This window comes from Cupressus sempervirens, chromosome 6 (assembly GCF_028749045.1).
Source record: "Cupressus sempervirens isolate cs-2001-9-10 chromosome 6, ASM2874904v1, whole genome shotgun sequence".
Lineage (NCBI taxonomy): Eukaryota > Viridiplantae > Streptophyta > Pinopsida > Cupressales > Cupressaceae > Cupressus > Cupressus sempervirens.
Window position 1 is genome coordinate 13,907,144 of NC_143123.1, and position 27,648 is coordinate 13,934,791.

General features: G+C 35.5%; 1 protein-coding gene, 1 long non-coding RNA gene and 1 pseudogene across 2 annotated transcripts in view; all 3 read left to right on the forward strand.

Moving 5' to 3' along the window:
* The window catches only part of TAF15 (TBP-associated factor 15), a 32,324-nt gene extending 23,764 nt beyond the window's left edge, over window positions 1-8,560 (forward strand). Inside the window, exons 5-7 of the mRNA XM_089786367.1 lie at window positions 108-191; window positions 7,456-7,537; window positions 7,653-8,560. Of these exons, the coding sequence (XP_089642493.1) occupies window positions 108-191; window positions 7,456-7,537; window positions 7,653-8,174 (688 nt within the window). The 3' untranslated portion in view covers window positions 8,175-8,560. The remainder of the gene's footprint in view (window positions 1-107; window positions 192-7,455; window positions 7,538-7,652) is intronic.
* Window positions 8,561-10,740: 2,180 nt separating this feature from the next.
* On the forward strand, window positions 10,741-12,089 carry LOC149550804 (uncharacterized). The gene is made up of 2 exons (XR_016353266.1): window positions 10,741-11,712; window positions 11,802-12,089. It is a non-coding gene; the product is annotated as an uncharacterized LOC149550804 (long non-coding RNA).
* Window positions 12,090-14,847: 2,758 nt separating this feature from the next.
* Window positions 14,848-27,648, forward strand: part of LOC149550805 (C4-beta,C20-epoxidase-like) — a 49,740-nt pseudogene continuing 36,939 nt past the window's right edge.

Genomic DNA, 27,648 nt, shown 5'->3' on the forward strand with positions numbered 1-27,648 from the left:
AAAGAGAGAATTCACATTTTTTTCATTCTTTCACCAATACTGTTGTCTGTCTTTTCATTCTCATGGCCTTTTTGTCGCTTTTCTCTGTGCTTTGTTCTGTTTCCCAGGTGTGGTAATGTAAACTGGGCTAAGAGAACTAAGTGCAATGTTTGCAACACTTCTAAACCTGGCCATAATGAAGGTGGAGTCAGGTAAATTCATAGTTTTATCATCCAGTCCTTGCAATATTTAAAGTTTAAGTGTAAAATACCTTTGTTGTCTGCACTGTAAAGTTAGAGATCAATGAGCTACAACCATATATCATTTATCGAATTGCTTAGGGAGTGTCAGTATCAATATTTGTCATATCTCTTTAAAGTCAATGTTTGTTGCATCTTTTAAAAGTAAATTTCAGGGTTAGAGTCATACACAAGGATTGCAAAGGCACATGTTATGTTCATACGATGCTGCTTAGTGTTTAATTAATCTAGTCAAGAAGCCCCCCATGTGATGGTTCTTAAATTCATCTGTGTTTGCATTACCTCTTTCATTTTATGTTTGGAGGTTCATGAACTTACTGGACTCTTTCAGGTGTAATGCATTAATGACTTAATAATGATGCCAAAATCCTTAGAAGAATTAAGTGGGGTTCTAAGGAGAAGTTCAGCATATGTTTTTAAAGCGCTAGCATATATATGAATTGTTTGTGTTGAAGAGAGTAGGTTGATCTATTATGAACCTGATGTTTTTGCACAATTCATGTGTGTGAGTAAGAAAAGCTTTTGGAAAAGGCTGCATATTTTGTTTGCATCAACATTTTGGATTGTGCTCCATGATCCATCATCTGCAATATTCTTACTCTATCTTTTAACCTGTGATTGTTTTTTTTCTAGTTACATCAGTTCAAGATTTGTTATAGTGCTGTAATATTGATTAGCTAGCGCTATACTTTTGCATTAATGTTTGCATCATCAATGTTTGCTTTAGCACTTTGGATTGTGCTCCATGATCCATCATCAATTTTATCCATCGTCTGCAATATTCTACTCTATCATGTAGTGATTAAATTCTTATCACAACATTTAACCTGTGATTGTCTCTATTCGAGTTGCACCAGTTCAAGATATCTTAGTGTTGTAATATTGATTAGCTAGTGCCTATACTTTTTCATTTATGGAGTTAAACTGAATTCCTGCAATTTAACTTTGATATTTCTGTTATCCTTTTTGCTTTGGACCTTATCGATGCATTGTATACTTCTGACATTGTATTATTCACTAAAAGATTTTTGATATATCCTTTAATTCTGTTGGGAAGGGATTCAGGTTGCTCTGTTGTGTGCTAGTTTAATATGAGTAATCTTGAAATTATTGCTATGTTAGCTGATTTAGTATTGCAAATTTACAATTAATTATAATTCCAAATGTGATCAATAATTTGTATAGTTTGTCCTATTGCTTCTATGGCTAGACCCCGCAGATAATATTAATTATACATCCATATTGTATAATCATAATGCATTTTCTCCTAGTAAAGAATCAAACTCTTTGTAGATTGTCATCTTGACCTTTTCTTCTTTCCTATGTATTTCATGAGTTATGTGTGGTACACCTCTGGACCAGCTTTTCTCTTATTAAAAAGTGCTCCAAGTGAAACAAATCTTGTTCTCCTTTTGTAAGCCATAAAATGTGCTTGAAATGCTAAAAAATGCCTATGATGCATGTCAATTCTCAGTGCTAAATTATTCTTTTGTAGCTTTAATATTGTAATTAACTTTGCAAGTGCAATCAGTTTTGAACATGCTTTAGTAGTTTACTTTCAACTACTTCATTTACACAATGTTTTTTGTCCCCTATGCTGTTAAGGACAAATAACCAGCCTTAAAAAGAGAAGTATCACGAGTATCTCTTCATCTGGTTTGAACTGTATGCAACCAACATGTCTTGGGTGTAGTTGGGACATCTACGTACGAATGGTAAGTTCTCCTTTCACAACGAACCAAATTTGGCAAAAGTAAAAGATTGTGATATTGCTATTTAGAATTGAACTATGTAGTTTGTGAGTCAAACTCATTGAGCCATGTGTCATGAGCAGTGGTTCACAAGAAACCATATCTCAAGAGATTGGATGGAAAATTTAACACTCATTGCATCTAGGTGATGCTAACAGAGGTGAAGCCCCAAGACTTCCCTAGAGGTCACCCATCCCATAGCAATATCACAATTTGATTCGTTGTGGAAAATCACAATTTCCACACCTCTTGGATGACCTCCTGGAAGTCTCAATGCTTTACCTCTGCGGGCATCACCCAGATGCAATGAGTGCCAAGTGTTACATTCATTCTCATGAGAGATGGGTCCTTGTGAACCACAACCCATGAAACATGGGTCAATGAGTTTGACATAAAAATTGCAAAGTTGAACCTTGATAGCAATATCACAATTTGACATGCTATGGAAAATATCTTGTACCTATCAATTGATGAGCTTAAGGGGCTTTCTAATGAATGGTTCATAAGACACACCACTTGCTGAAGGTTTTGCAAATGGGGTTGCAAGCATGGGCTTAACCTTGGAGGAAACATCATTATTAAGTGTGCTTGAGCGGGAGTAGTATTGAGATGGGTGACCTTGCAAGAATTCTCAGTGCTTCATCTTTGTGAGCATCACCTAGATGCAATGAGTGTTAAGTGTTCCATTTATTCTCATGAGAGATGGGTTCTTGTGAACCACTACTCATGAAACATGGGTTAATGAGTTTGACTTAAAAATTGCGTATTTGAATTTGATAACGATTTCATAATTTGACTTGCTGTAGAAAATATCTCCTACTTATCAATTGATGAGCTTAAGGGGCTTTCTAATGAATGGTTCATAAGGCAAACATTTGCTTAAGGTTTTACAAATGGGGTTGCAAGCAAACTGGGCCTAACCTTGAGGAAACTCCATGGGAAAGCATGCTTGAGCTGGAGTAGTACTGGGATAGGCTACCTGCCAAGAACTTCTGGTGCTTCACCTCTATGAGCATCACTTAGATGCAATGGGTGCTAAGTGTTTCATTCATTCTCATAGAGATGGATTCTTGTGAAGTACCACCCATGAAACATGGTTCAATGAGTTTGACTGAAAAACTACACAGTGGAATCCTGATAGCAATACCATAATTTGACTTATTGCAAAAAATATCTCCTTATCAAAATAAAAGATTTTTTTGGGAAGGTAAGGAAAAAGGGCCATCCAATAGATAATTGTCATATGTGCAAAATTGAAATCAAAGTAGATATGTCACTGTTGACAGTTGGGAACTTGGATTTTAGTTCCTTTTTCTGCAAAGAAGAAACTTTAACCGCACAACCTTTTTGTCAGTGTAATATTTAATACTTTATACATATTTATCCTAAGCATGCAAATGCACACATTATCTTAAGTTGATTAAAGAGTCATAATTAGGAGATTTTTTTTTTCTATCATTAGCTGTCAATCATATCACTTATTTTTAAGATTCCCTTTATGATTTGGCTATTCTTAGAAAACTTGGAATGCATATCATTTGGGAAATCAATGCTCATGATTGCTAGTTTATCCTCTGTTATTCTTTTGCAAAAGACATACTCCAGAAGAATTCTTGTTATTAACATGGCATAAAAACAGCAGATCGATAAGTTTCTTCTCATATTTTTTAGAGTGTTAGCCATGAGGTTGTACTTGATGCATCCTAGACTAAAAATAGTTTCACAGACAAGTCCAGAAGGCATCAAAATCTAAGGATCGTCTGTCCAGACATCAAAATTAGTCTTGAAAATTTTCGGATTTTTTTTGTGGGTTTTGATTTTTATGTGTATCCTACATCATACATCTACACAGAATCTGTATCCTGCATTGCTCTTTATACCATTGATGTTTTTGTGCTTGGCTTTGTCATTGGTTTGTGCTATTTTTTTGCTTTATATTTGATTTACCTTTAACCTGATGTACTTGGATGGTTTTACATTTAATTTGATCAACAGTTTTTCATTGTATCTCTGCCATGATTTTATACTATCTGGTGGTATTTGCCCTCTGAACCATGGAAAGATTTTTTTTTCTAATTTGCTGGGCTTATTCTTTATTCCTGGCAATTCTGGCAACATGTGGGAATGTTTTTTGAAAAATCAATGCCTAGTCATATGAGTATTTACTAGTTTAGCCTGCAGTTCCAACCTACCACAAGGTGCTTACTTCTCCTGCCTCTGCTTGGGTGGCTGCATCTTGGCGCTGAACAGAGCACCACTACCAAAATTGTTTCATAGCTAGGTTGTACTACCCAATCTCTGCTAGCAGACCACTAGAGGATTATTTCCCTTGCCTAGAGAATTTGTTTTTACTTTTTGGTGCAATTTGTTGTCAGTGTGTCAGATTTTTGAATTTGATTGTTCTTTGTCCTCTTCTTTTGTTATAGTTTGATAGTTGATTGGAGTCTTTTGAGCAACATTAGGAGAAATCTTTTCTGTGTTTGGATCATGTGCAGAGTTCAAAGGCATTTATCCTTCTGCCTGCATGTTTCCATTTGGATTAGAAAAATATTTTGCTCAGATTTGCAGTTTTGTTTCTTTCCACGGGGAGAAATGTTGTTTAGTGTTTGTAGGTCATATTCAACATCCAATGTCAAAGCATTTACTAGCGCTATAGGAGATATCTTGATGGGGTGCTGCATTGTGTCTCTACTATTTGATGCTTTAGTAAGCAGCATTTTATTGAATGGGGTTCCATTCTCCTCAATTTTATGAGAGATGCTTTGCTCTACATCCTCTTGTATGGAGGTTGTGCAATTTTTTTGTTTTCTCTCTTTTCATTTTGGAGACAAGTTTTTCTCCAAAGTAAGGTTTTCTATTTTATTTGTTCCTGTTATATGAGAGATATATATTTGCAAATGTGTACTTGATTAGGCCTTGTTGTGGATGCCCTTCTTTCCTTTTAGCCTAAGTGTGTAACCTCCCTAAATTGCACTTTAAGTGGGGGTGGGGAGGCTAGTGTAATATTTAATACCTTGGACATTGTTATCTAAGTATGATATTGCACATATTATCTCAAGTCAATTAGGAAGGCATAATCAGGATATTGTTTTCTTATTATTGGTTTCAACATTATCCTATGATGAATATTGTCTTTTTGCTTTTCTGCCTCATTTATTCTTGGAAAATGTGGAATGAATATCTATTGCAATTTCTCATTCTCAAAATTAATGCTTTTGTATTATATTTTATTTGCAACTCTATTCTCTATCATGGATTTATCTCTTCTAGAATAAATACTCTAGAAGAAAATACCTAGCTCTATTACCTTTTCCTTGTCGCCTGAAGTTATTTTTGATTGCACCTTAACTAATCTAATTAGACTTTCCCTTTTGTTTCTAAAATTCATATTTGATAATAAATAATGCTTCATTCATGTTTCATAACTATGATTTTAATGTGGATGTAATTTCACTTTTGCCAAATTTCCTTGGTAATACTTTTCAATTATAGATATCACTTTTTGACATATCCTATTTTCTGAGAAGGGTGTGTTACACAGGCCAGATGATATCGTTATATTAAACAGAGAAATGAATGTTCCTTACACAGATTTTCAGAGACGTCATTTCTAAAAGAAACAAACATTGTCAGAAGACAGAATGGGAAACTTTCCTATACAGACTAAAGATGACAAGATGACCTTTAAAGAAACTTATTATCTTGGAATATATTATGATATTATCCTAATAGGATGGACACATGGATGCAGTTCAGAGGCATTAAAAACTCTCCCTAATTTTGGAGATGGCAGGCAGACGGCTATTATAATAACTCAACCAGAGTGAAAGAAATCCAGAATTTAAAAGAGTACATTCAATTTGCTTTTAGGGATTTTAAGCATTTTTTGCTTAATAGATTACCATTTTTTTATGCACCAAACGTTGCAAGGTCTACAATCCTAGAAAAAGAGGATCTCCCCTTGAAGCTCCTTGTCTTTTGGATGTTGAGGATGTCACTTGGGTCCCCAGTGATGCATCTCTATGGAATGACACAGTTTTCCTAATGCAAAGACACAGATTTGTGCGCACAAAGTCCTTATTGTTACATGCCTTTGGGTGAAACACATTTCAAGTATTAGTATACGAATACCTGGTGAAATGCTCTGCCTAATACTTATATCTATATTTGTCTTGTAGGAATTTTGAATTTGGTAGTTGGTGGTTGGACGGAGCCAATTTTCTTAAGCTACTGTTTACTTGTTTTGGTTTTCGACATAGAGAAGCTGTATTTGATGCTACTGTAGGTTCCATTATATGAAAACTACATGCTGATGAAAACATACTCATTTTTAGCATTTTACTTGATGACGATGAACATAAAAATAGTTGATATGTTTACCACACGTATTGGCTTCCTCTTCTGAGTTGGAGAACTGAAAGGGAATGACATCCTATCAATTTTCTCAGATTTGTCATTCAAGATGTATATATTTTGACCATATAGTCTTCTTCACCCATATTTTTTTAATTTTTAATTTTGGATGAAGAATGCAGCCATTTCCATATGGAGGTGTACGAAATTACTTAATTGTTATTTATGGGTTTCTTCCACATATTTTTTTACTTCTCCATAAGACTGAATCATCTTTGAACTTATTAATATAAATCTGATAATGAGGAACATTTCATTTTAAGATCTCAAGCCTACTATGGGTTTGGATCTATCTACCATTTTCGTTTGGTTCTTTGATGATATGAGTTTTGAGATATTCTTTGTATTTTTTGGAGTAAACAGAGTAGAAGATCTTGCAGCAATGGATTCATCAAAAAAAATCCTGTAGAAATTATTTTGAATATTTGTTTTCAATTTTGCACATATTATTACTTAAGTGTATTAGAACGATTTATATCAGTTTAGACAGTGATTTTCCGATTTTTTGTTTGTTAGGGTTTTGTTCAACTGGGTTGCAATGATTTTCATTACATACATGCCATTGTAATTTCTGTGTCTAGATTTAGATTTTTTGTAAGAGGCCGGTATACTGTTTTACAGCATTATATTATGATAAATAATATATTTTCCAACAAATGCAGTTAATGGCTGTTTTTTGCTTATGACAAGTTAATAAATATCGTAGCACAGCAGACCTTTTATTATAAGCCGTTTGATTTTTTGGGGGTTCTAATGCCTTGTTTTACTTGCTGTTCTCCTTTGTGATTGTGGTTTGATAGTTTGGGCTTGTCACATAATAAATCTTATATGAAATTGGATGCAACTTTGTCAATATTTCCATCTTCTTGCCAAATTTCACAACCTTTGCAGTCCACTGCACTAGTTGTATGCTATTCACTAAACTCCTAAAGCGCCTAATATTGGTTACACACAGACATGCACAAAACATGCCTGTGTGCACCCACACATGCCAACACGTTTGTGTCTATAAACTAATTCGTTAAACTCTACTGTTACTGGTTGTTTACTAGGGGAGGGCGGGCAGGTGGTTACAAAGAACTTGATGAAGCAGAGATTGAAGAGACAAGGCGGAGGAGACGAGAGGCTGAAGAGGTATGATTATTGAAGTTTATGGCAAGATTATTTTCATTTGGTCTTTTTATAACCTATGTGGAGGTTAGATCAAAGAAAGATATTGTAATGCTCACTTATGACTTTCTTGGGGCAGGATGATGGGGAGATGTATGATGAATTTGGTAATTTGAAGAAGAAATTTCGTGCAAAAATGCAGCAGAATGAGATCAATCAGACTGTGCCAGGTGTAGGAAAGGCAGGCTGGGATGATGCAGATTTGGGTGTGGCCGAGGGAAGAGAGAAAAGCAGGGACAGGGGAAGAGATTATCATGATAGGGACCGAGACAGGAGCAGGGATAGAGATGGATATAATGGTCATAAATATTCCGGCGAAGGGAGCGAAAGCTATTATGTAAAAGATGGTTCACAAGATAAGAAAGATAGTAGATATGATTATGAAAGGGGCAGAAGTGCAGATAGGGATCATTATGGTTACCGTGAAAGAGAACGGAGTAGAGATAGAGACAGGGAGCGTGAGAGGGAGAAATCAAGGGGGAAGGATCGAGACAGGAGTCGTGACTATGACCGTTCCAGAGAGAGGGACTACGATTATGATCATGACAGAGACAAAGATTATTCAAGGGAAAGAGATCGCAAATCAGATAGATCCTACTAGTTTTTACAGGCTTGAAGGATTTAGTCCCTTGAGTTTAATTTCTGCAAGTATTGACAGCTATTGATATTGTTTTCAGCCTATAGTGTGCTCAACCAAAAGCTTTTAAGTTATTTTTATCTCTTGAAAATAATGTTCCAGTTCACTTATTCCTTTTCACTAGCTATTTGCATCACCCATCTGGGGAAAAGTATTTTCTTTCAGGGATCAATTTTTTCAGCGAGGGAAAATTTTCAAACTCAATTATAGGTAACGTTCAGGTTGATGCACGAGTCTTGTGAGTTTTGTCTGTTTAAAATCTTTCATGTTAGCTGCAGGTTTGCAAATTGTACCAACTATTTGTTGAAAAAATATCTGAAATCATGGAATCCAATAGGACTTTTCATCAATCTTGAGTAAGTATTTTGAATAACAATTATCTTGTCTAGTTATCATAGCTTGTTTTTGTCACTTAATTTTTAGATTCTATAATGTGTGCAGGTCCTATGTGGATTGGATTTCATTAGGTTACCTTTGTTTAGTTTGAGCCTTTCAATGTTAACTCTCTGAGTGGCAACTTTGTAGGTCACTTTGAATATCTGCAAATTAATATGCATATGTTCGTTGTGGCAAATTATTTGATCTAATTATGTGAACAAACTTAACCAAAACAACTTTATAGCTCGTCAAAAAGGCTCAAATATTAAATGTTATTAATGATGTTCACAAAGGTGGTGGTGATTGGCTTTACACCTATTAAATACATTTGCTTAAAACTTTCCAAGGCTCTTAGTACATCCATTTTGTGCATATTGTGCAATTATGGAATTTCATGAGATCATATATTCACAAGACTTGTCTAGGCTACCACATTTTGCACATGTATCTGCCAAGATAGCTGCACGCTAACATGTAGTAATGGGGTCGTTAAGTTTAAGATATTGGTTCAAGAGCAGTGACGAAAACAGAACTTTGCAAGCTGACGAAGATGCCAATGCGACCAGCAACCAAAACAAAAACGATCACTAAACCTGAAAAGTGTTTTTAAGTGATGTTGATTGCCTATTTCTCTGATGTGCTATTGCATCACCATTGGGTTGTAGTTTCTCTTATTTTTAGTTATTGAGTTTGTAGGGTAGTGCTTATTTTATTGTTCAAATGACATGTTTAATGTGAACAACTAGATATGTAGGTGGACTTTAGGTTAATAGAGACGGGTTTGCAAGTCTTACATGACCAAAATTTATGGTATGTGGATTTGCGATAAGATTGTATTTAGGGTTTTTGTAATGAAGACAGCTACAAGTTTGGATGGATGCTTAGGGGGTTTATTGGAACAAGTTACTCCTACATGGGTTTGTTTGGAAAATAAGGTTTAGCATTGATCGCGGCGCCTGAGTCTTGTAAATCCAAATATTACGATTGCTTATATTTGTTTTGCATGATACTAATGGAGTTGACTCTTTTAGTTATTTGAGATTGGTGTGCTAACCATGTATTTCTCATTTGAGATGTTGCATGTGTAGATATTGTAAATTGTTCACCAAGGTTTGATTTGGAAGGCCTCGTTAGTGGCCATCATTATCACATTAGAATGTTGAGAAAATGATATTTTTGGGGTACATTATACAATTGTTCATTCGAATACTAAGATTAGTTAATGATAATGATGTTGATCATATTACCATGCGTAACTTGAAATCACTTTATGTGGGAGTTGCATTTAGTCACATAATTTGTTCTATCTACTTCATTTGAATGTTTTGGTTCCTAGTTGCTCTTGCAACGTGTAGTGGGCCATGGATAATTGATTAGATGGATGGTTATAGCAATGGTCGTTGGCTTCATATAAAGCTCTTGTAGATCATGGTTTGCCCATTCCCTTTGAGAGAGCTCTTTGTCTTGAGTTCTTTAATCACCTTGGGGCCACAAAGGATCTCATTTAGGAGATAATTATAATGATGCATAGAGAGTTGGGTTATTCAATTCAATGAGAGAATTCACAATGAAGCATTATTAAATAATGAGTGGTTATGTTCATGTGATTTAGAGATGGCGATATCTTGATTTGCCATGGAGGACTCTTGAGTCTTTCGGTACAGTGTTGGTATATGATATGTTCTTTGCAGTATGTGATCTCCTAAAAGTTGCAAGATATTACAATTTCATGTTTATATTCTTGGTTTAGTTGTAACTTTGGCAATGACTTAGTTTATTCTTGTTGTTTTAAACTGTAAATCATTTGCTTGGGCACCCATGATTTTGTGGGGTTGCATTTGAAGTTGAGATCTAAGGGAGACTTGAATGAGGCTTAAGAGATCCCATGCTTTTTAGGATAGTGTGTCAAGATGGTTTCTTTTTGATGAGAACCACAAAAAAGGATAGAGGAGCCTACAACTAGTTATAATTGTGAGTTTACTATGGACTTGAAGATAAGATTCTCATTTATTGAATGTTTTAATCTCTTGATTTTGTGTGCATGTGACATTCTTGCATTCTACTCTTGGTTTACTCTAAAGTGAATTATTTGAGAGGTGTTGTCTACATAATTACTAGGATGTATTTCTTATTTTGTATGTTACCTTATAATTTCAATTAATTGTGAATATATAGTAATTTTGAGGACTTGTGTAGAAGAAGATGCATGGTCGTATGGATTTCTTGTGGTATTTAGTTTTTGATCTAGTTCCAAGGACTTAATTTGGAGTACATTAAATGGTTTGTGGCTTGGTTTAATTGATCTATTGTTGTTATGAGAGGTTTACATCTGTTGTTGACGTGTTTGATTTGAATGCTAGATGATGGTATCCTTTTAGTATAAGAATGTTAAAAGATATTTTACATCACTTAAGTTGGTATATATTAGTAAGGAACAAGCACATGGTATGATCCAAAGCTTCTCTCTTTGGTTTTTTTTTTTCTTCCTATATTTTGTATTCCCATGGTTGAGTGTGGACTTGGGAGAGTTATGGACAATAGTGGTGAGAGAGGCGTTACAACATATTTGTTGGCAAGATTTGAATATTGTTGTTTATTTCCTTCCTATCCATATCCTCCATGTGAAGTATTATCAATAAACTTTGTATGTTAGGCCTATTTTCAAATTTGACAATACACATTTCTAGATGCTATCTACTGATTCTGTTATCTATTTTTATTGATTATTGATTATTGATGATGAGTTTGCATGTTTTATTGGACTCAAATTTATGAGATGCAAATTATAGATTAGCCACCCATGAAATGGGATGTCAAATGACCATAAGCAATGCCAACTAAAAGGTTGTTTTAACTCTTACATAATCACACACATTCCTCTATTGCATTCAAATAGGGGTTGATATAGATTCAACTGTGCTTTAGAGTTGATATGTTGATGGCACAAAGTTCTATTTATGATGGTATGCCTTGGTTTGAGATATCTTTGATACATTGCAATTTGTTGTAGGTATTATTCCAAGTGGGAGGAGTAAGGAAATGACTCAAAACCATTGTTATCATTTGGATATGATTCTCATTCCCTCATAAAGATTGGTGCAAAGTTTTATTGCCAGTTGATATGGTTTGTTGCGTAGCATGATCCTTTTGCTTCCATATGTGAGGAGATTTTTTTCTTTCTCTCGATGGTTCTTATTATGGTTGTTTTTGTAGGTATTTTAGGAAAGCATGACAACATGTTGAAGATTCATATAGTACATGGATGGCCAACAAATGCTTTTCCCTTCCTTGTGATTCCTATTTGTGTAGTTATAATGTATGTCAAGTGTGAGAATGTTAGGATTGAGCTATCATCTACTTTATAAATCCTATTTCATATTACATGGCTCCAAAATTCTTGGAAAGTATTTGAAGACATTTAGGGTATATTGAGATAAACAACTTGTAATATTTATTCTCACTATTTTTTGTAATGCATTCGTGAGGGTTAATTGGTTCCAATTGCAACAATAAAGTTAGGTTGTGAACAAAATTATTTAATATCATTTTCCCCACATGGGCACTTAGAATGTGATGATTAATGAAATGGGGAGCATAATATTGATTGACCTTTAGGATTTGCCAAGTCTAGGGTTTACTTTAGCAGTGAATATTTGCTAATTGACGAATTTTGCGCATCAGCCTACGTCAATTTGGCAAATTATTTCCACATGTGGTTGGGCATGTTGCCCCAACTTTACCAAAAATGAGTTGTCATTGACTCTTTTTCATGTGATAAAACCAATCATAATTATTTTTTGCACATGACAAATTAAACACATTCGCCTACAATTTCCTAAGGGAACTTTTTGGATGGCCTAAATTTGCTCACGGTTTTAATGGGTTATTTTTAGGAGAGGGACAACATAAACCCCACAATTTTGCAAATGTGTGTCCCACACTAATGCAACTTTGCCAACTATATTATTCATGGCCATATATTGGATGGACAATAATTGCCTTTGAAATTACATACGACATGTTTTTATTACACAAGCTTCGCCAAATATTTTGTATACACTATAAAATTTTCACAAAAATTGCCAAAAAGGATTGGTATAAATACATTCATTGATTCGTAGATTCTCTTGATTTTGATCGATATCGAAGTCTCAATTTCTCAAACTACTAAGATCATTGGTGAATGGCTATTGCAATTGAGGCGAAGGTGAGTAACTCAAACCCCTATCACCCTACAATTTGAGTTCATTCTTATTTAGTAGATACAAGTTAGACTATTAGTGGTCAGTTATCACTTGGGATCATTGATCACTGAGTCACCCAATAACTAGGGAGGCCTAAGACATCTATATTTTATAGTGTAGGTCATATGACTAATGAATCCCATTTAGATAAACAAAGGCAATAGTCATCTATCACTTCTTCAACAACTTGATTTTTTTGCTAGCATATATTTCTTTGGAGATGTTGAACATGAAAGTGGGCAAGAGTCCTACATGTGGTGGAAGCCAAGCAAGGCCATCAAAATGCACTGGCAGAACCTTGTCATCATATTTTAGTGGTAGAAAAGTTTGTGGCCAAAATCAAGAAGCTACAACATCACAAGTACATTTACAAGATTCCCAACCACTACTAGTGTCGCTGCCACATGTTGAACAAGTTGGTGAACTTGAAAATCTTCAGGTAAATAGCCAAAGTAACCATGATCTTTAGGTAAATACCCAGAGTAGATAGAAAGATATAATCAACTTGCATGAGAATTTCAAAGATGGTGATGATGCACGACTAGGAAAGGGAAAAAAATACAAAACAAAAAATGATGTGAAATCCAAAAAAGAATGGAATAGAGATCTATTGATCAAGAATTTTCAAATAGAATGTGCCTCAAAGTATCCATTCATTGAACTTGTGCACAATCCAAATGAAGACAAGCCTCTCATAGAATGCAGATGTATGTTATGCACAAGGTTAAATAAAAAGGAAAAGAGGTTGCAACTAAAAATTGACACCATAGAAAAGTATATTGGTAAAGTTTATGAGAAAAAAAACCATAGATGGGGTGGAATAATTAGTGATAAGATGGAAAATCAATGAGGAATGTCAACATGTTAAGAATGCATAAACCTTTGAATTTGAAGAGAAAATTTAGATGAAGTCTACTAAAGTAAAATGCTCAATTGAATCTCTTCCTAAAAAAGCAATAAAAATAGATAAGATAAGATACTGATATTAATGTCTGAAAAAAGACCAATAAAGGGTCTAAGGGACTGGAAGATACAATAGGGCAAAAAACAACCTAGTGGGAGCACCAAACGGTGTCTGAAAAAGGACGAGCAACAAAACAAAACAAAGAGAGGAAATGAGAATGAACAGCCGAGAGAAGGACTAGATATCCTTTCTTGATACAAAGAAATCCATCACTAAGGGATAAGTTCTAGGGAGACCAGGAGCCTAAGCCCAAATCCGAGTAGCCCTGGGAGTAGAATGTCGCTGCTTGATGAATTTGTGACGTGATTAAACATATTTGGTGTGTCTTGATGCAGGTGTATCTAGTGGTTTCTTCCTTCCCCTAGAGGGTGACAATGGGGGGGAAGAAGGCGGTGATGAGCTTATCTAAGGCTTGAATCTGAGGAAATGTGAGATGTAAAGTGTGGTCACGGAGTTGCAAAGTCTCACGGAGGTAGAGGGCTAAACACCGCTGGTCAAGGTAGTTGAAGAAGGCTGACAGAGATATACAATCTTTGAATAAACAGTGAAACTTGCCTTTGATCTCATAGTAGATGGGACAGCTAAACATGAAATGGATCTCGGTCTTCGTCTCTGATAGAGTACAAATGTGACAGATCTGGTCGTCTTTAACCAAGTGATGATCGGTTTGGTAATGCAGCCTATGTGTACCCAATCTGAAGGACCCCAGGGAGATATGAAGGGCATGGCTCCAACGCCCACTTAACTAGAAAGGGTGCACAATAATCCCCTCATGGATCTCAAGAAAATGCTCCAAGTAGACCGCAAATCCCTATGTGGGTTAACCCAGTTCATAATGGTGTATTGTCTATAAATGTCAAGTCTGACATGCCCATTCAACTTACCTTGTGAGGGGAGCATCCAGTGAGAAATGGTAAGGAGGGAGATGATTAATATCAATCCCTATCGAGCTAAGTAAGGCAGTGGTCTAGGCATACTAGCCATGAGCTCTATGTCTCAAATCAGAGCTGGCGATATCAATAGAGGAGCAGTAGGCGAGGTAGGAGTATCTATGGCGGTCATTCGCAGAGTCAGCAAAGCCCCTGAGGCAGTGGAGAAACCAGGCCAAATCGAAGATAACCCTAAGTTTAAAGGAATGGGCCCTGAACTCAGCCAAATAATATTGAGTGGGGTGTATCGGTGACATCTGATGATCCAATAGAGGAGAAGGGTCTCGACTCGCTTGACTGATGCCCAGTTAGAGTCTAGAAGCGAAGGTCCCCAAACCACTGAGTCATTAAGAATTGTTGTCTGACCAGAGAGTCCAAAAGTGATAACTTGGACTCGATGTCCTAAAAGTGATGCCAGAAGCACTATCTCTCCAATAGGGCAAGGGATCCCATCCACTTGGCAACCCTAGGCAAGCAAGCTGGCCTCATGTTGAACTTGGGGCCAAAGAACTTAACCCCAAGGTAAGTGTATGACGAGACAATATCAATCTCCCGATCCTGATAGGTAAAGTGAAGATGAGAGGTCTTCAAGCCATTGAAGACCATGACCTGACTCTTTCCAAAGTTCATAATGAGCTAGCAATGAACACAAAAAGAGGCTAATCTGTCAATAAGTCTCTGGAGTCCCTTAGGAGAGGAGGCAAGGAGAACCATATCATCAACAAAGAGGAGAATGAAGATAAGAACCTGGTGTAAGTAGCAACCATTTTTGAGGATCGAGGTCTCCTTGAGGAAGGTCTCCAGTTCATCAATGTATATACTGAATAAAGTGGGGGAGAGAGGGCAGCCTTGCTTCACCCTAATGGTATTGTGAATCAGATTGGAGAAACCCTCGAGAGTCTGGAATTTTCCCACCACTATCTCATGTAATCTCATGATCGTTGTCAAAAGAATGTCTGAAATACCAATGTCTCTGAGCCTTTAGAAGAGGGCTCAACGGGGAACAAAGTTGAAGGCCTTACTGAAGTCTACGAAACAATAGTAGACTTTCATAGCACGATGTCAAGCCTCCTCAATGACAACCCGCAACGTCAAGATGTGATCTGTAGTTTGATAATTGGTACGAAACCCAACTTTTCCTCTAGCACGGTGCCGTCCCTATTGAGGTAACCAAACAAGATAAATAGAAATGGGTAAAGCACTCTAGGTAAGTGTTTTCTTTTATATTTTGAGCAAAGGGCATGCCATGAAAAACTTCCCATCATTGAGTGCTTTGTTACACTTTTTTGAAAGTTCTCTATTATTCAAGGAGTTACTGGTCAATAAACAACATATGAGAATGGACAAGTTGTCTTGCTGAGGTTGAAAAGGAAAATGTTAAGGCAAAAATTAAAGAATCAAATTTTATTGCATTATCTTTAAATGAGGTGAAAATAATAGACAACACTTCTTGGGTATGCATGCATGTCTATATTGTACACAATTTTATCCGCCAACCAAATCTACTAATTGTTGTTAAAATGAAGGATAATTCGACAACGAAAACATATTTGAACTAGTAAAGAGCTCTCTAATTGAACATGGAGGTATAGATGACATGATGGTTGCCCAATAGTTGGTGTATGTTGGATCAAATGGAGCTTCAATAATGCAAGCCCACAAGAATGGTCTTGTCATAAAGTTAAAAGATTTTCTTGCACCTTACTTTGTTGATATTTACTTCATGGCTCATAGAATGAATCTACCTTTTGAAATTGTAAGTGACTATTCACAAACATACAAAGTTGAAGTTTTAATCAAAGATATCTACATACACTTCTATGATTTAGGGAAATTAAACAGCGTGTCGAGGGACTAACTAATGAGAACAAACTTCATTAAGGATAATGATACCAAATGGATCTCTTTGGATGGACCAGCGCATCAAGTTTTTTTTCCGAATATCCATCGTTGTTTGGTTGAATGGAGTCAACTCATGACGAAGGTGGCCAACAGAAATATGGTGAGCTACTAGAAAAGTTAAGTAATGTAGATACACATTTAACGTTAGCATCCATTCTCCCCATATGGTGAGCTACTAGAAAGGTTAAGTAATGTAGATACACATTTAACGTTAACATCCATTCTCCCCATGCTAGAGGAAATGAAGAATATAATGAAGAACATCTAGCAAAGTTTTATGTATATTGCAAATTATAATACACTGTCTAAATTGACATGCATGACTCTAAAGAATTTTTATACAAATTTAGCTTCATTTTGTGTTGATGAATTTTAGGGTGGGTCAAAATCAAAGATTTGGATAATCTTGATAACCTTTTAAAGATTGATGCTAATGGGGAGTTATGTGCCAATATATGCAGTGTTGAGATACCAATACACTATTATGGAAGACCCTTGTCCACAAGAAAATGAAAAAAACCCATGGGGCCAAAATTAACTGTTACAAAGGAAGCCTTTGACAACATTGTTGAGTTTATAATTGATTATGTGAAGAAAAATGCCTATAAGATTTCCTCAGAAATAAGAGAAAGATTGCCTCCACACGAATTATTTGAAGCAATGTGTATTGTGTTTCCCAATTATTGGAGTCTCAGAAGTTTGAAAGATTTTAGAGATAAGTTAATGATTTTGATAGATAAATTTTGCAAAACCAAAGAAATCAATGGGGTAACTGTAAATGGAATTTTATTTCTTCACATGTTGGGGGGTTTGACAACCCTAAACCTCAAAGGGAAGTCAAGGAGATCGATCCTTTCAATTCCAGATCTAAGGTAATTAGATATAAGAAGATTTGTGCAAACCAAATGATGAAGGAACACTAATGCAAACAAAGATTTGATGATTATAAAATTAGAGAAAGAATGCAAGATCCTTAAAACCCTAATGTATCAAGAGATATGAAATGCGATTAAACTATGATTATGTAGAGTACATGTGTTGAAACAAAGAAAATAATTAAATTACTTACCTTGAGAAGTGAGATGGAATATTGGATCTGATTTTTTGATTTCTATGCAACTCCAAACAAAAAGAAAATCTAGTTCTAAACTTCAAACAATGAGATCTCCAAAACCCAAATCTTGTTTGAGAGAACAATCATGTCATTTTGCAGATAAAATGAAGGAACACTATGATCTTATGTGGAACTCCAAAGAACGATCGATAACCAAACTTTGGAGAAATTTGGCTCACGGCAAAGTGTTGAAGGATTCAATATCAGAATATTTCAAGCTTGTTGATTTATGTTTGACCATAATATTGGAGTTTGTGGGGGATGAGAGAGTTTTTAGTGCTCTGGGGTTCCTAAAGTCAAAGGAAATAAACAAACTAGACAAAATTTTGGAAAATTACCCAAGGCTATATACATCCAAATATGAAGTCAGTGATTTTCCTTACAAAATGACATTGAAATTGTGGAGGAAGAAATGTCAAAGAAGGGGGTTGGGCAACATTTCAAACAATTAAATTAGTAACTCAAGTAATGGTACTAGTAGTGTTGATGTTAAAGCTGACAATCTTCAGATGCAGGTAAGTGAAGGTATGCAAACTAGAGAAACCATAGAGCATAATGAAGGATTGTTTGAACTTGATGGCAAGGAATCAAAAGATTCAAATTAGAGATGTTGTGACAACTATAAAAATATGGTATGACGTGGCATTATGAAGGGTGATCCCCTTAATACCATAAACACATGACAAAAACAAAGAAATAACAACAATTTATGAGAGCAAAATATGGGCTTCTTATTATCACCGCAAATGCAGAATCACATAATTTTGAAAATACAATATGCAAACCCATGTGGACACCTTACAATAATTTGCAAAACAAAGCTGCGAATTGTCACCCAGAGTTGTCTTAGACAATCTATGAGGATTCTTTATATAGTTATTTTTCCACCATTCAAAAAGTTTCTAGACATCAAATCCTAACACTTGAGGTCGACCAACCCTAAAATTACATATAGAGTCATCTCAAATCAATTATGACATTTATTTTGGAAATTTCTCATGGCCCAACTTTAGAAGACCATAACTTGTGAACTATTGACCTGATTGGTTATTATAACCCCATTCCAAAATCCTCAACTTCTAATCTATAGGGCCTAACTCACTCAAGCTCCACTCATACTCATTTTAGAGCCCATTCATAGCCTCTAAGGCCTTCAAAATTGAGCCTGAAGTTTTTCTACCAAAATTACATAATAATTCATCGAATACTCATGATATGGCACTGGGCCTCAACTAGCAAGCTGATATATCCAAGACGAACCTTTGCCTTTGAAATTAGGACATTCCAAGCTCATATGACCAACTTACAAAGTAACATGCCTCCACAAACAAAAACTCCGCATAGAGACAATCCTTATTCAAGACACAAAGAAAATATTTTTGGGTGATGCAAGATTTCTCTTACACCCAACATGCTCCTGCATCAGATAGGTAGGGTGATTTGAGAAGTGAGCCCTTCATGTCTTAGGTGTTTAGAGGAAAAACAAGATGGTCAACTTCCTCCCTTTCTAGCCATGATGAATCTTCTACATTTGACTAGATACTCTTTATATATTATGTTCTTTGTGCTACTTCCAACACAATTGTCCAATATATCCTCAATTTCTTCGTAGTTGAAGTGGTTGCTGGAATACTCTACTGCACTTTTGCAACTTTATCTCCATCACCTCCTTCATGATATTTTGTCAGCTCTGAAATGTTAAATATTGGCGAAATATTCAGTTCAACAGACAACAATACTTCATAAGCATGTCTAATTCATGCTTTTTGAGTATCTAACATGGTCCAAACTTCTTCGTTTTTGGTTTATTATATGTACCCACTGGAAATCTCCCCTTTCTCAAATTCACCATGACTTCATCTCCAATCTGAAATTTCTTATACCTCTTTTTCACATCTATCTTAGCCTTGTACTGTGTATGCATCCTTGTAATGTGTTTCCTTACATCCTCATGGATGTCACTCAAATGTTTAGCAAAATCCACCACTTCAATACTGCTTATCTCTCTTTTATCTGACTTCCTTAATTCAAAAGCATTTGTGGGACTACTTTCATATCCAATATGGAATGGTGATTTACTAGTACTTTGGTTGACATAATTATTGTATGCAAACGATTGTTTCCCCTTTGATTTTGAATACTACTACTAGCCTCATCCTTCTTTTGATCTTCATTTTGACCTCCATAATATCGCCGCTAGATCTTCCTCTGTGGCCTCTACCACTATTCTTGTTATCAAATTTCTTGTTCAACTTTTCCTGAACTCTTAGGGTAAACGAGTGTGCCTCTTCAATATTGTTCATTTGAACCAGACTCAATTCCTCCTAAATGTTTGGCCTTAACCCATTAAGATAATGACCAACCTTCTTCTTATTAGCTTTTGCATGGACTATTCTAATGAGAACTTGATATAACTCTTCAGTATACTCTTGAATAGATCTTCCCACTTGCTTCAACCCTTACATTTTCTTTAGCAAATCAAGCTTATAATCCACATGAAAGAACTGCCACTTCAATTTATCTATCATTTGATCTCATCTTGTAATTTATCCTTTCCTCTTATATTTCTCTCCAATTGAATCTCTTGCCACCAGATCTTTACATGGCCCTTCGATTTGGCCTTCGAAAATATGACCCTGTGAGGATCCTCAATATCTTCATACTCAAAATACTATTCTAAATCATTGATCCAATCGATCAATTCTTTTGGGTTAAGATTTCTCAATAATTTGAGAACCTCAAACTTAGGTCTTTTTCTAATCTTGGCTTGTCGTAAAAAGCTTCTCCTCTTTTGGGGTTCAGAACAACCTCTTCTTCGACATTTTCTTCTTCTTCTCCTTCATCCTCATTTTCATCTCTTATGACAAGATTTATTCCTCTATGCATCTATTCTTCCAATGCTTGTCTTTGTCTCTAGAGGGCCTTGAAACCCTCAAGTGTAACACCTCCAACTCTTCCACCACACTCTTCATAGAGGCATTTTCGGGCTTTCGTTGGAACCCCAGTGAAAACTACCTCACAATCGATGATCTCTCTACATATGAAGCCCAAACCGCAATCCTGGTGCAAACCACCTCACAGTTGGCGATATGTTTACAAACTTAAGATCACCCACTTTGATACCACTTGATGAAGGGTTCTAAGACATTTGTATGCTATTTTTGTAGAGTTATACAGTTGTTTTGATACATAGAAGTGGGAACTGTAACTAGTCTGCATATGCTCTTAGCATAAGACAAATTTTGCTGATAGAGATGCAAATTAAGGTGGTTGGGTTCAAGGAACTCAAGAATTCATATTCGGAGGATCTTGATTTTGGTGAAGCCTAGAAAGCTTGTAGAGAACCCATTACACTTGACATGATGAAGTGGTTGGATATCACAATTCAAGATGATATGTTGCTTAAAGGAAGCCAATATTGCATTACAAGAAGTTCAATGAGAGAGAATCTCAATAAGAAGAAGCATAGTGGAGGAGAATCCCAATATTACTGGCTATAGTTGCAAAGAAGATGTCAAGAAGTTTGTATAGAGTTGGAGAGTATGTCAGATGTTGAAAGGAGTGAAGCAAAATACAGGGTTGTATCAACCATTACCTTTACCAAGGAAGTCGTGGGAGGATGTCAGCATAGATTTCATTTTTGGTTTACCAAGAATTTAGCAAGGGCATGATTCAATTTTTGTAATGGTTGACAAATTTTCAAAGATGACACATTGCATTCCTTGCAAGAAGACTATTGATGGTGTTCATGTGGTAGAGTCATTTTTCAAAGAAGTGGTGAGACTACATGGTCTTCCAAAGAGTATAGTTTTAGATCAAGATACCAAGTTTTTTGGGTATTTTTGGCGTACATTGTGGAAGAATTTGAAGAAAAATTTGAAGTTTAGCTCATCAAATCATCCACAAGCTGATGGACAAATAGAGACCGTGAATAGGAGTTTGGGGAACTTGCTGAGATATTTGGTTTGAGATAAGGTAAAAGGATGAGATTTGATTTTACCACAAGTAGAATTTGAATACAATAATTCTATCAATAGAAGTTTTGGTAAATCACCATTCCAAATTGTATATGAGAGCAGTCCTAGAAATGCTTCCGAATTGAGGAAGTTGGATAAAGGAGAGATAAGGAGTGCAAAAGTGAATGATTTTGTCGAACATTTAAAAGACATCTATGAGGAGGCGAGGAATCACATTACAAGGATAAATACACACTAAAAGGCTAAGGTAGATGTGAAAATGAGGTATAAGGAATTTCATATTTGAGATGAAGTCATGGTTCATTTGAGGAAATAGATATTTCTAGTGGGTACATATACTTAAAAAACATGATTCTGGAAATGCCTATGAAGCAAAGTTGCCTGTTGAACTAAATATTTCACTACTATTTAACATTGTAGATCTGACAGAGTATCATGAAGGAGGTGATGGAGATGAAGTTGTAGAAGCATAGTGGATTATTCCAACAAACACTTCAACTATGAAGGAGATTGAGGAGATACTTGGGCAGTTGTGTTGGAAGGAGTATAAGGAACATAACACATGAAGAGTATCTCATCAAATGGAAAGGGAGACCAGTAGAAGATTCATCAATGCTAGCAAGGGAGGAGGTTGACCATCTTGGTTTTCCTTTGACCACTTGAGACATGACAGGGTCACTTCTCAAATTACCACATGTGTTTGATGTAGGAGCATCCTTTGTGTAAGAGAAATCTTGCATCACCCACAAATATTTCCTTTATATTTCTTAAATAAGGGTTGTCTCAATAGAGTTGTTGTTTGTGGAGGCTTGCTACTTAGTAAGTTAGTCATACAAGCTCAAAATGTTCTAATTTCAAAGGTGGGGGGTTCATCTTGGATATATCAGCTTGCTAGTTGAGGCTCAATGCCATATCATGAGTATTCAAGAAGTTATTGATGATTTTTAGTGTGTATTTTTGGTAGAAATACTTCAGGCTTAGTTTTCAAGGCCTTAGAGGCTCCAAATGGGCTCCGAAAGGAGGCCGACTAGAACTTGAACAATGAAATCCATGTAAATCAAAAGTTGAGGATTCTGGAATGGGCATAATAACCAATTGGGTCAATGGTTTGAAAGTTATGGTCTTATCAATTGAAATTTTCAAAATAGATGTCATAATTGATTTGACCAACTCTAAATGTAATTTTAGGGTTGGTCGGCCTCAAGGGTTAGGGTTTGATGTTTAGAAACTTCTTGGGTAGTGGAAAAATGCCCATATAAGGAATGCTTGTAGATTGTTTAGGAATGTTTTGGGTGATAATTTGCAACTCTGTCTTGCAAATTATTGTAAGGATGGTGCCCATGTGGGTTTGCATATTGTATTTCAAAATTATGTAATTTTGCATTTTAGGCGATAATAAGAATCCCATATTTGGTTCTCAAAAACTATTTTTATTTATTTGTTTTTGTTATGTGCTTATGGTATTAAGGGGAGCACCATTCATCAAGTCTAATGCATGAGGATCTTGCATCATGACAACTCTGAATTTATTACTTATTAGTAGTTTCTATAGTCTTTTTTCTTGATTCTAGACTCTATTATATGTATCTCATTATCTATCATGCATAATAAGTTATTTCATATTCTAAATGTCTAATGGAAAAAAAACATGTACATTGAATGGATGTCTCCTACTCCGGCTCTTGATTTTCAAATTGTAGATGCTCTTGCCCATCATCCTCCTGCTGCTACTATGACTACACATCATCCTCTTGTTGCTACTCATGAGAGGTTCTTTGCCCATTTTGCTGCATCTCTTGGTGGGTCCTTTGGACTATCTTAGACGGACCTCTTTGGGTCTTGGGTTGCTGCGAGGAGGTTTGTCATCTCTTATGCAGATGCGGCTATTTTTGAAGAAGGCGTCGGTGGTCCTGCTTTGGCTGGGAGAGGGGGATTTTGTCCATCAGTTGTGCCTGTCTCTATAAGTAGCCCCATTGTGATTAATCTAGATTCAAAAACTATTGATGAGATTTCCAAATATGTAGAGGATTACTTTTCTACTACTTTTATTTTTTCGTTTTAGGGGTTTCTGGCCCTCTCTTCCGGATTTACATGCTTGGATTTCCAAATATTGGGAACCAATCATAACTGATACAACTTAGATTTACCCTGTGGCAAGGGTTTTTTTATTGTGAAATTTGCAAATGTTTCAAATAGGAAAGACATTATGTGTAGTTGTTTCTCTTGGGAGGAGAGGTTCCCCTTGATGGCTAAACCTTGGTATCAGAGATTTGGTCTGATTACTGAATCCTTTAATAAGATACCTTTATGGGTAAGATTGTCAAATCTTCTCCTTCACTTTTGGCTGGTTTCAGTCTTGGAGTCTGTGGGGGAGGTCATTAGGGATTACAGATGGTTGATTCAGAGTCTTTCGATGTGTTTAAGATGATGTATGTTCGCATTCTTATGGAGGTTGATGGTTATGAGGTTCTCCCTAAACATATTACTTTGGCTTTCTCCAAATGGTTCTTGGACCCAAAATTTTGATTATGAGGGTATTCTTTTAAGGTGGAGGAAATGTCATAAGATTGACCATCTCACTGTGCGGTGTTCCTTTGATAAGGTTAGATTGAAGAAATCACCTTCTTGGTGGTTGGGGGTTTCAGACCATCACTATACAGTTTAGAAAGTTTCCAAGGAAGGGGATGGGGTGGATAGGTCATCTTAGAATGATCTTTCTTTAGCAAATGATATTGTTGTTGTCCTTAATGATACAGATGTTGTCCCTAAGGCAGATTTGGTTCAAAATGTTAAAGTTGTTCCTTCTTTTGTTGTTGACTTTGTCCAGAACATTTTTGGTAATTGTTGTGGGTATTGAGGCCAACGTTTCTTTTGTGAGGGTTTTGGGGGTTATCAGTGTTGCTACCCCTTCCCCCCCTATGGATACTCTTGTGGTCTGCCCTAGTTCTTCAAGTTTATCTATGGATTGGTAGATGACTGTTGAAAAGGTGGAGGATGGATGGACATCAATTAAATGAAAAAAATCAAATCCTCCAAACATTTGTTTGATATGTCTTTACATTCTCAAAAAAACTGAACCAAAATGTAAATCTTGATGGTCTTTTATTTTTTTCTAGGCTAGTTTGTATCCCTATTGTTGGGAACTATGGTGTGTCCCTCTAGTTTTTCGGGTGGTGTTCTATAGTTGTATTAAGATCCTTCATTGATATATCTTTCTTGTCTCTTTGTACAAGGTTTTGGGTCCTTTCAAAAATTATTTTTACTTAATCAAAACATGCACATTAAATGTTAGATGATCTCATCAATCAATCAACTTTTACCATCACTATTGATTCTTATTTGCATTATTATGCTCATATAATGCATTGTTATGGTACAATCCTTGTTGATTTTCATTAATTTTATGAAAACATAGCAATTCATATGATAAATTCATTTAAATTCTCATTACTTTATTTACAAATGATAATTGATACAACTCAATGAATTCATTTTGTAAAAGTTAAATATCAATACCCAATTTCATAATCATAAGTTATAATTCTACAACCATTAGATTTAGCAAATGACCTTGAATTCCCTTTTATAGAAATAAGGGAGAAACAATAGCTTTAGGTAGATTTTCCTCATGGGAAGAGTACATCAAATTTAGTATCACAAATATTTTTGGCATTTGCATTTGATAGGCACGTTCAACAAATTAGCATATGGATTATGCTAAGTTTATCTTGTTCAGAAAGCAACATACAAACTTTAACGCATATCAGACCATTAGAAAATAAATAAAATATCAACTATAAAGATGATTAAAAGTACTTTCCAAGTTTTACATAATTTGATTGATCACTTATGAGATGATTGAATACTTTGTAAGCTTTTTTAGGATGTTCAAGTCTTCTTCATTTGAAATTTGAAGATTTACTTGAAAGCAATGTTACATCCAATAAGTGCATTTAGATTTGCCAATGGTTTGACAATTCAAAATTCTTTCAAGAGTTATGTCACGAGGAAACTTGACTAATTCAAACCTCATTTTGTCCACGAACTCTTTTCTGTAAGCTTTCCTTCCAACAACTCTAGTTGATAAGTTACTAGGGCAAGGATTTGACAAACGAAGTCTTATCATTAATTTTTCTTTGTCATTCATCTTGGAAAGCTTTCTCATAAAATAAATGAGGTCAAGTATTCCTCTCCTTCCCTTATACTTTGATATTTATGAATGATAGTTGATGTCTTTATTGATGCACGAACGTGGTCATGAATTTCGTTGTTTGCCAAATACCTCTCACTATTTGTGTTGATTATGTGTATAATATGTCTTGCAATCTTCTGGAGTCTAAAAAGGACTTTGTACTTCTCAAATTGCTCTTTGATACTCCCATAAAAAAATCTAACACTTATATACACTTCAAACCCATCACACAACCTATCAACATTTTCTATTATCCCCCCAACATGATTCTCTGTAATTTGCTTGACTGAATTTTTATTTTGTCATGTGGCTAATTCAAGTTCTTTTGTAGGTTGTGATTATTTTATTTGCCTTTTGTACCTCTCGCACCAATTGTGACAACTAAATTTCATTGTGTTTCTTTATTCACTCTTCTTTCTCTTCTCATTCATTGCTTTTCCTATCTCATTATCCAATTCCTTAGTTCAGTTAGTTATTGCATGTCTACTAGACTCCAAATTTTTTAATATACTTAGTGAGGATACTCTTTCATTCTCAACTTGTTTATTATTTTCTTGCAATTTTTCTCTTAGCTATTCGAATTTTACTTGTGCGTCCATATTTACATCACTTAGTTTTTTATTGCTTTCTTCCAATTGATCCTTCAACTTCTTAAGTTATATTTCTTTCTCCATGTTTATATCACTTAATTTATTGTTGCTTTCTTGTAATTGTTTCCTTTAAATTTTTATTTGTGCTGCCATATTGTTTTGTTGTGCAATTGCTTCTTAAGAGGAAACATTTCTTATTCTTTTCTCTAATTCTTTGCACCTGTTATCTATTGCTTTCTCCTTTGCCTTTGTGTTTGCCTGATCTGCTTGTAACTTTTCAATTGTCTTCTCTCTCTCTCTCTCTCTCTCTCTCTGTCTCTCTCTCTCTCTCTCCATCTTGAACAGTGAATTGTAGACCATAGAGTCAGTCTTTTTTGCCACATTGACTTTGTCCACATTTTTTTACTTTGGAGAAATCCATTGGTAGGGTGCTAACATGAAAATCTAGTGGATTTATCTCACTCTCTGGTGGATTATCATCTATTTATGGGGGCGAAACAACCATGAACTCCATTTCTTTATTTGGGTTATATGTTGGAAATACCCTACTTAATGCAAGATCTTAAAAATGAGCTACATCAAGTATATCCTTCTTCAATGCCTTATTATTTTTTCTATCCAGTTATTGGGTTTATTCAAAATTTCTTACAAAATTATTGAACTCAAAATCTGGGTTTGCTAACACAATATGATGTTAGAAAGAAGAAAGAGAACTTCCAACAATGTACCTATCTCCACCAATGCAATGACCTCACCCCTTCCTAATCTTGCCCCATTGCCACTAGCAAGTGGAATTTTTGGATTGTCTTGAGGGTTTTGTCCTAAGGGAATTGTAATTATCATTATATGAGTATCCATAACCTTTTGCTTCTTTGCATTGCCTTGTTGGGTAATATCACCTATATTCTTCATGTCAATGTGCACTCATAATGTCTTTTTTAGGCCACTAGAACTACCTGTGCCATACCCACCAGCTAGTGGCAGTGACACTTGGTTCAGATTGAATGTGAGTGTTTGCAAATGGTGGAGTTGAAATTGAAGATGAGACAAATGATGTTGGAAGGGATTTATCTTTTTGATGAACTTGATGGATCATCTCCAATGATTGGTTTATGACTAGGTTTTGGTGGATCCAGTGTGGGAAGTGG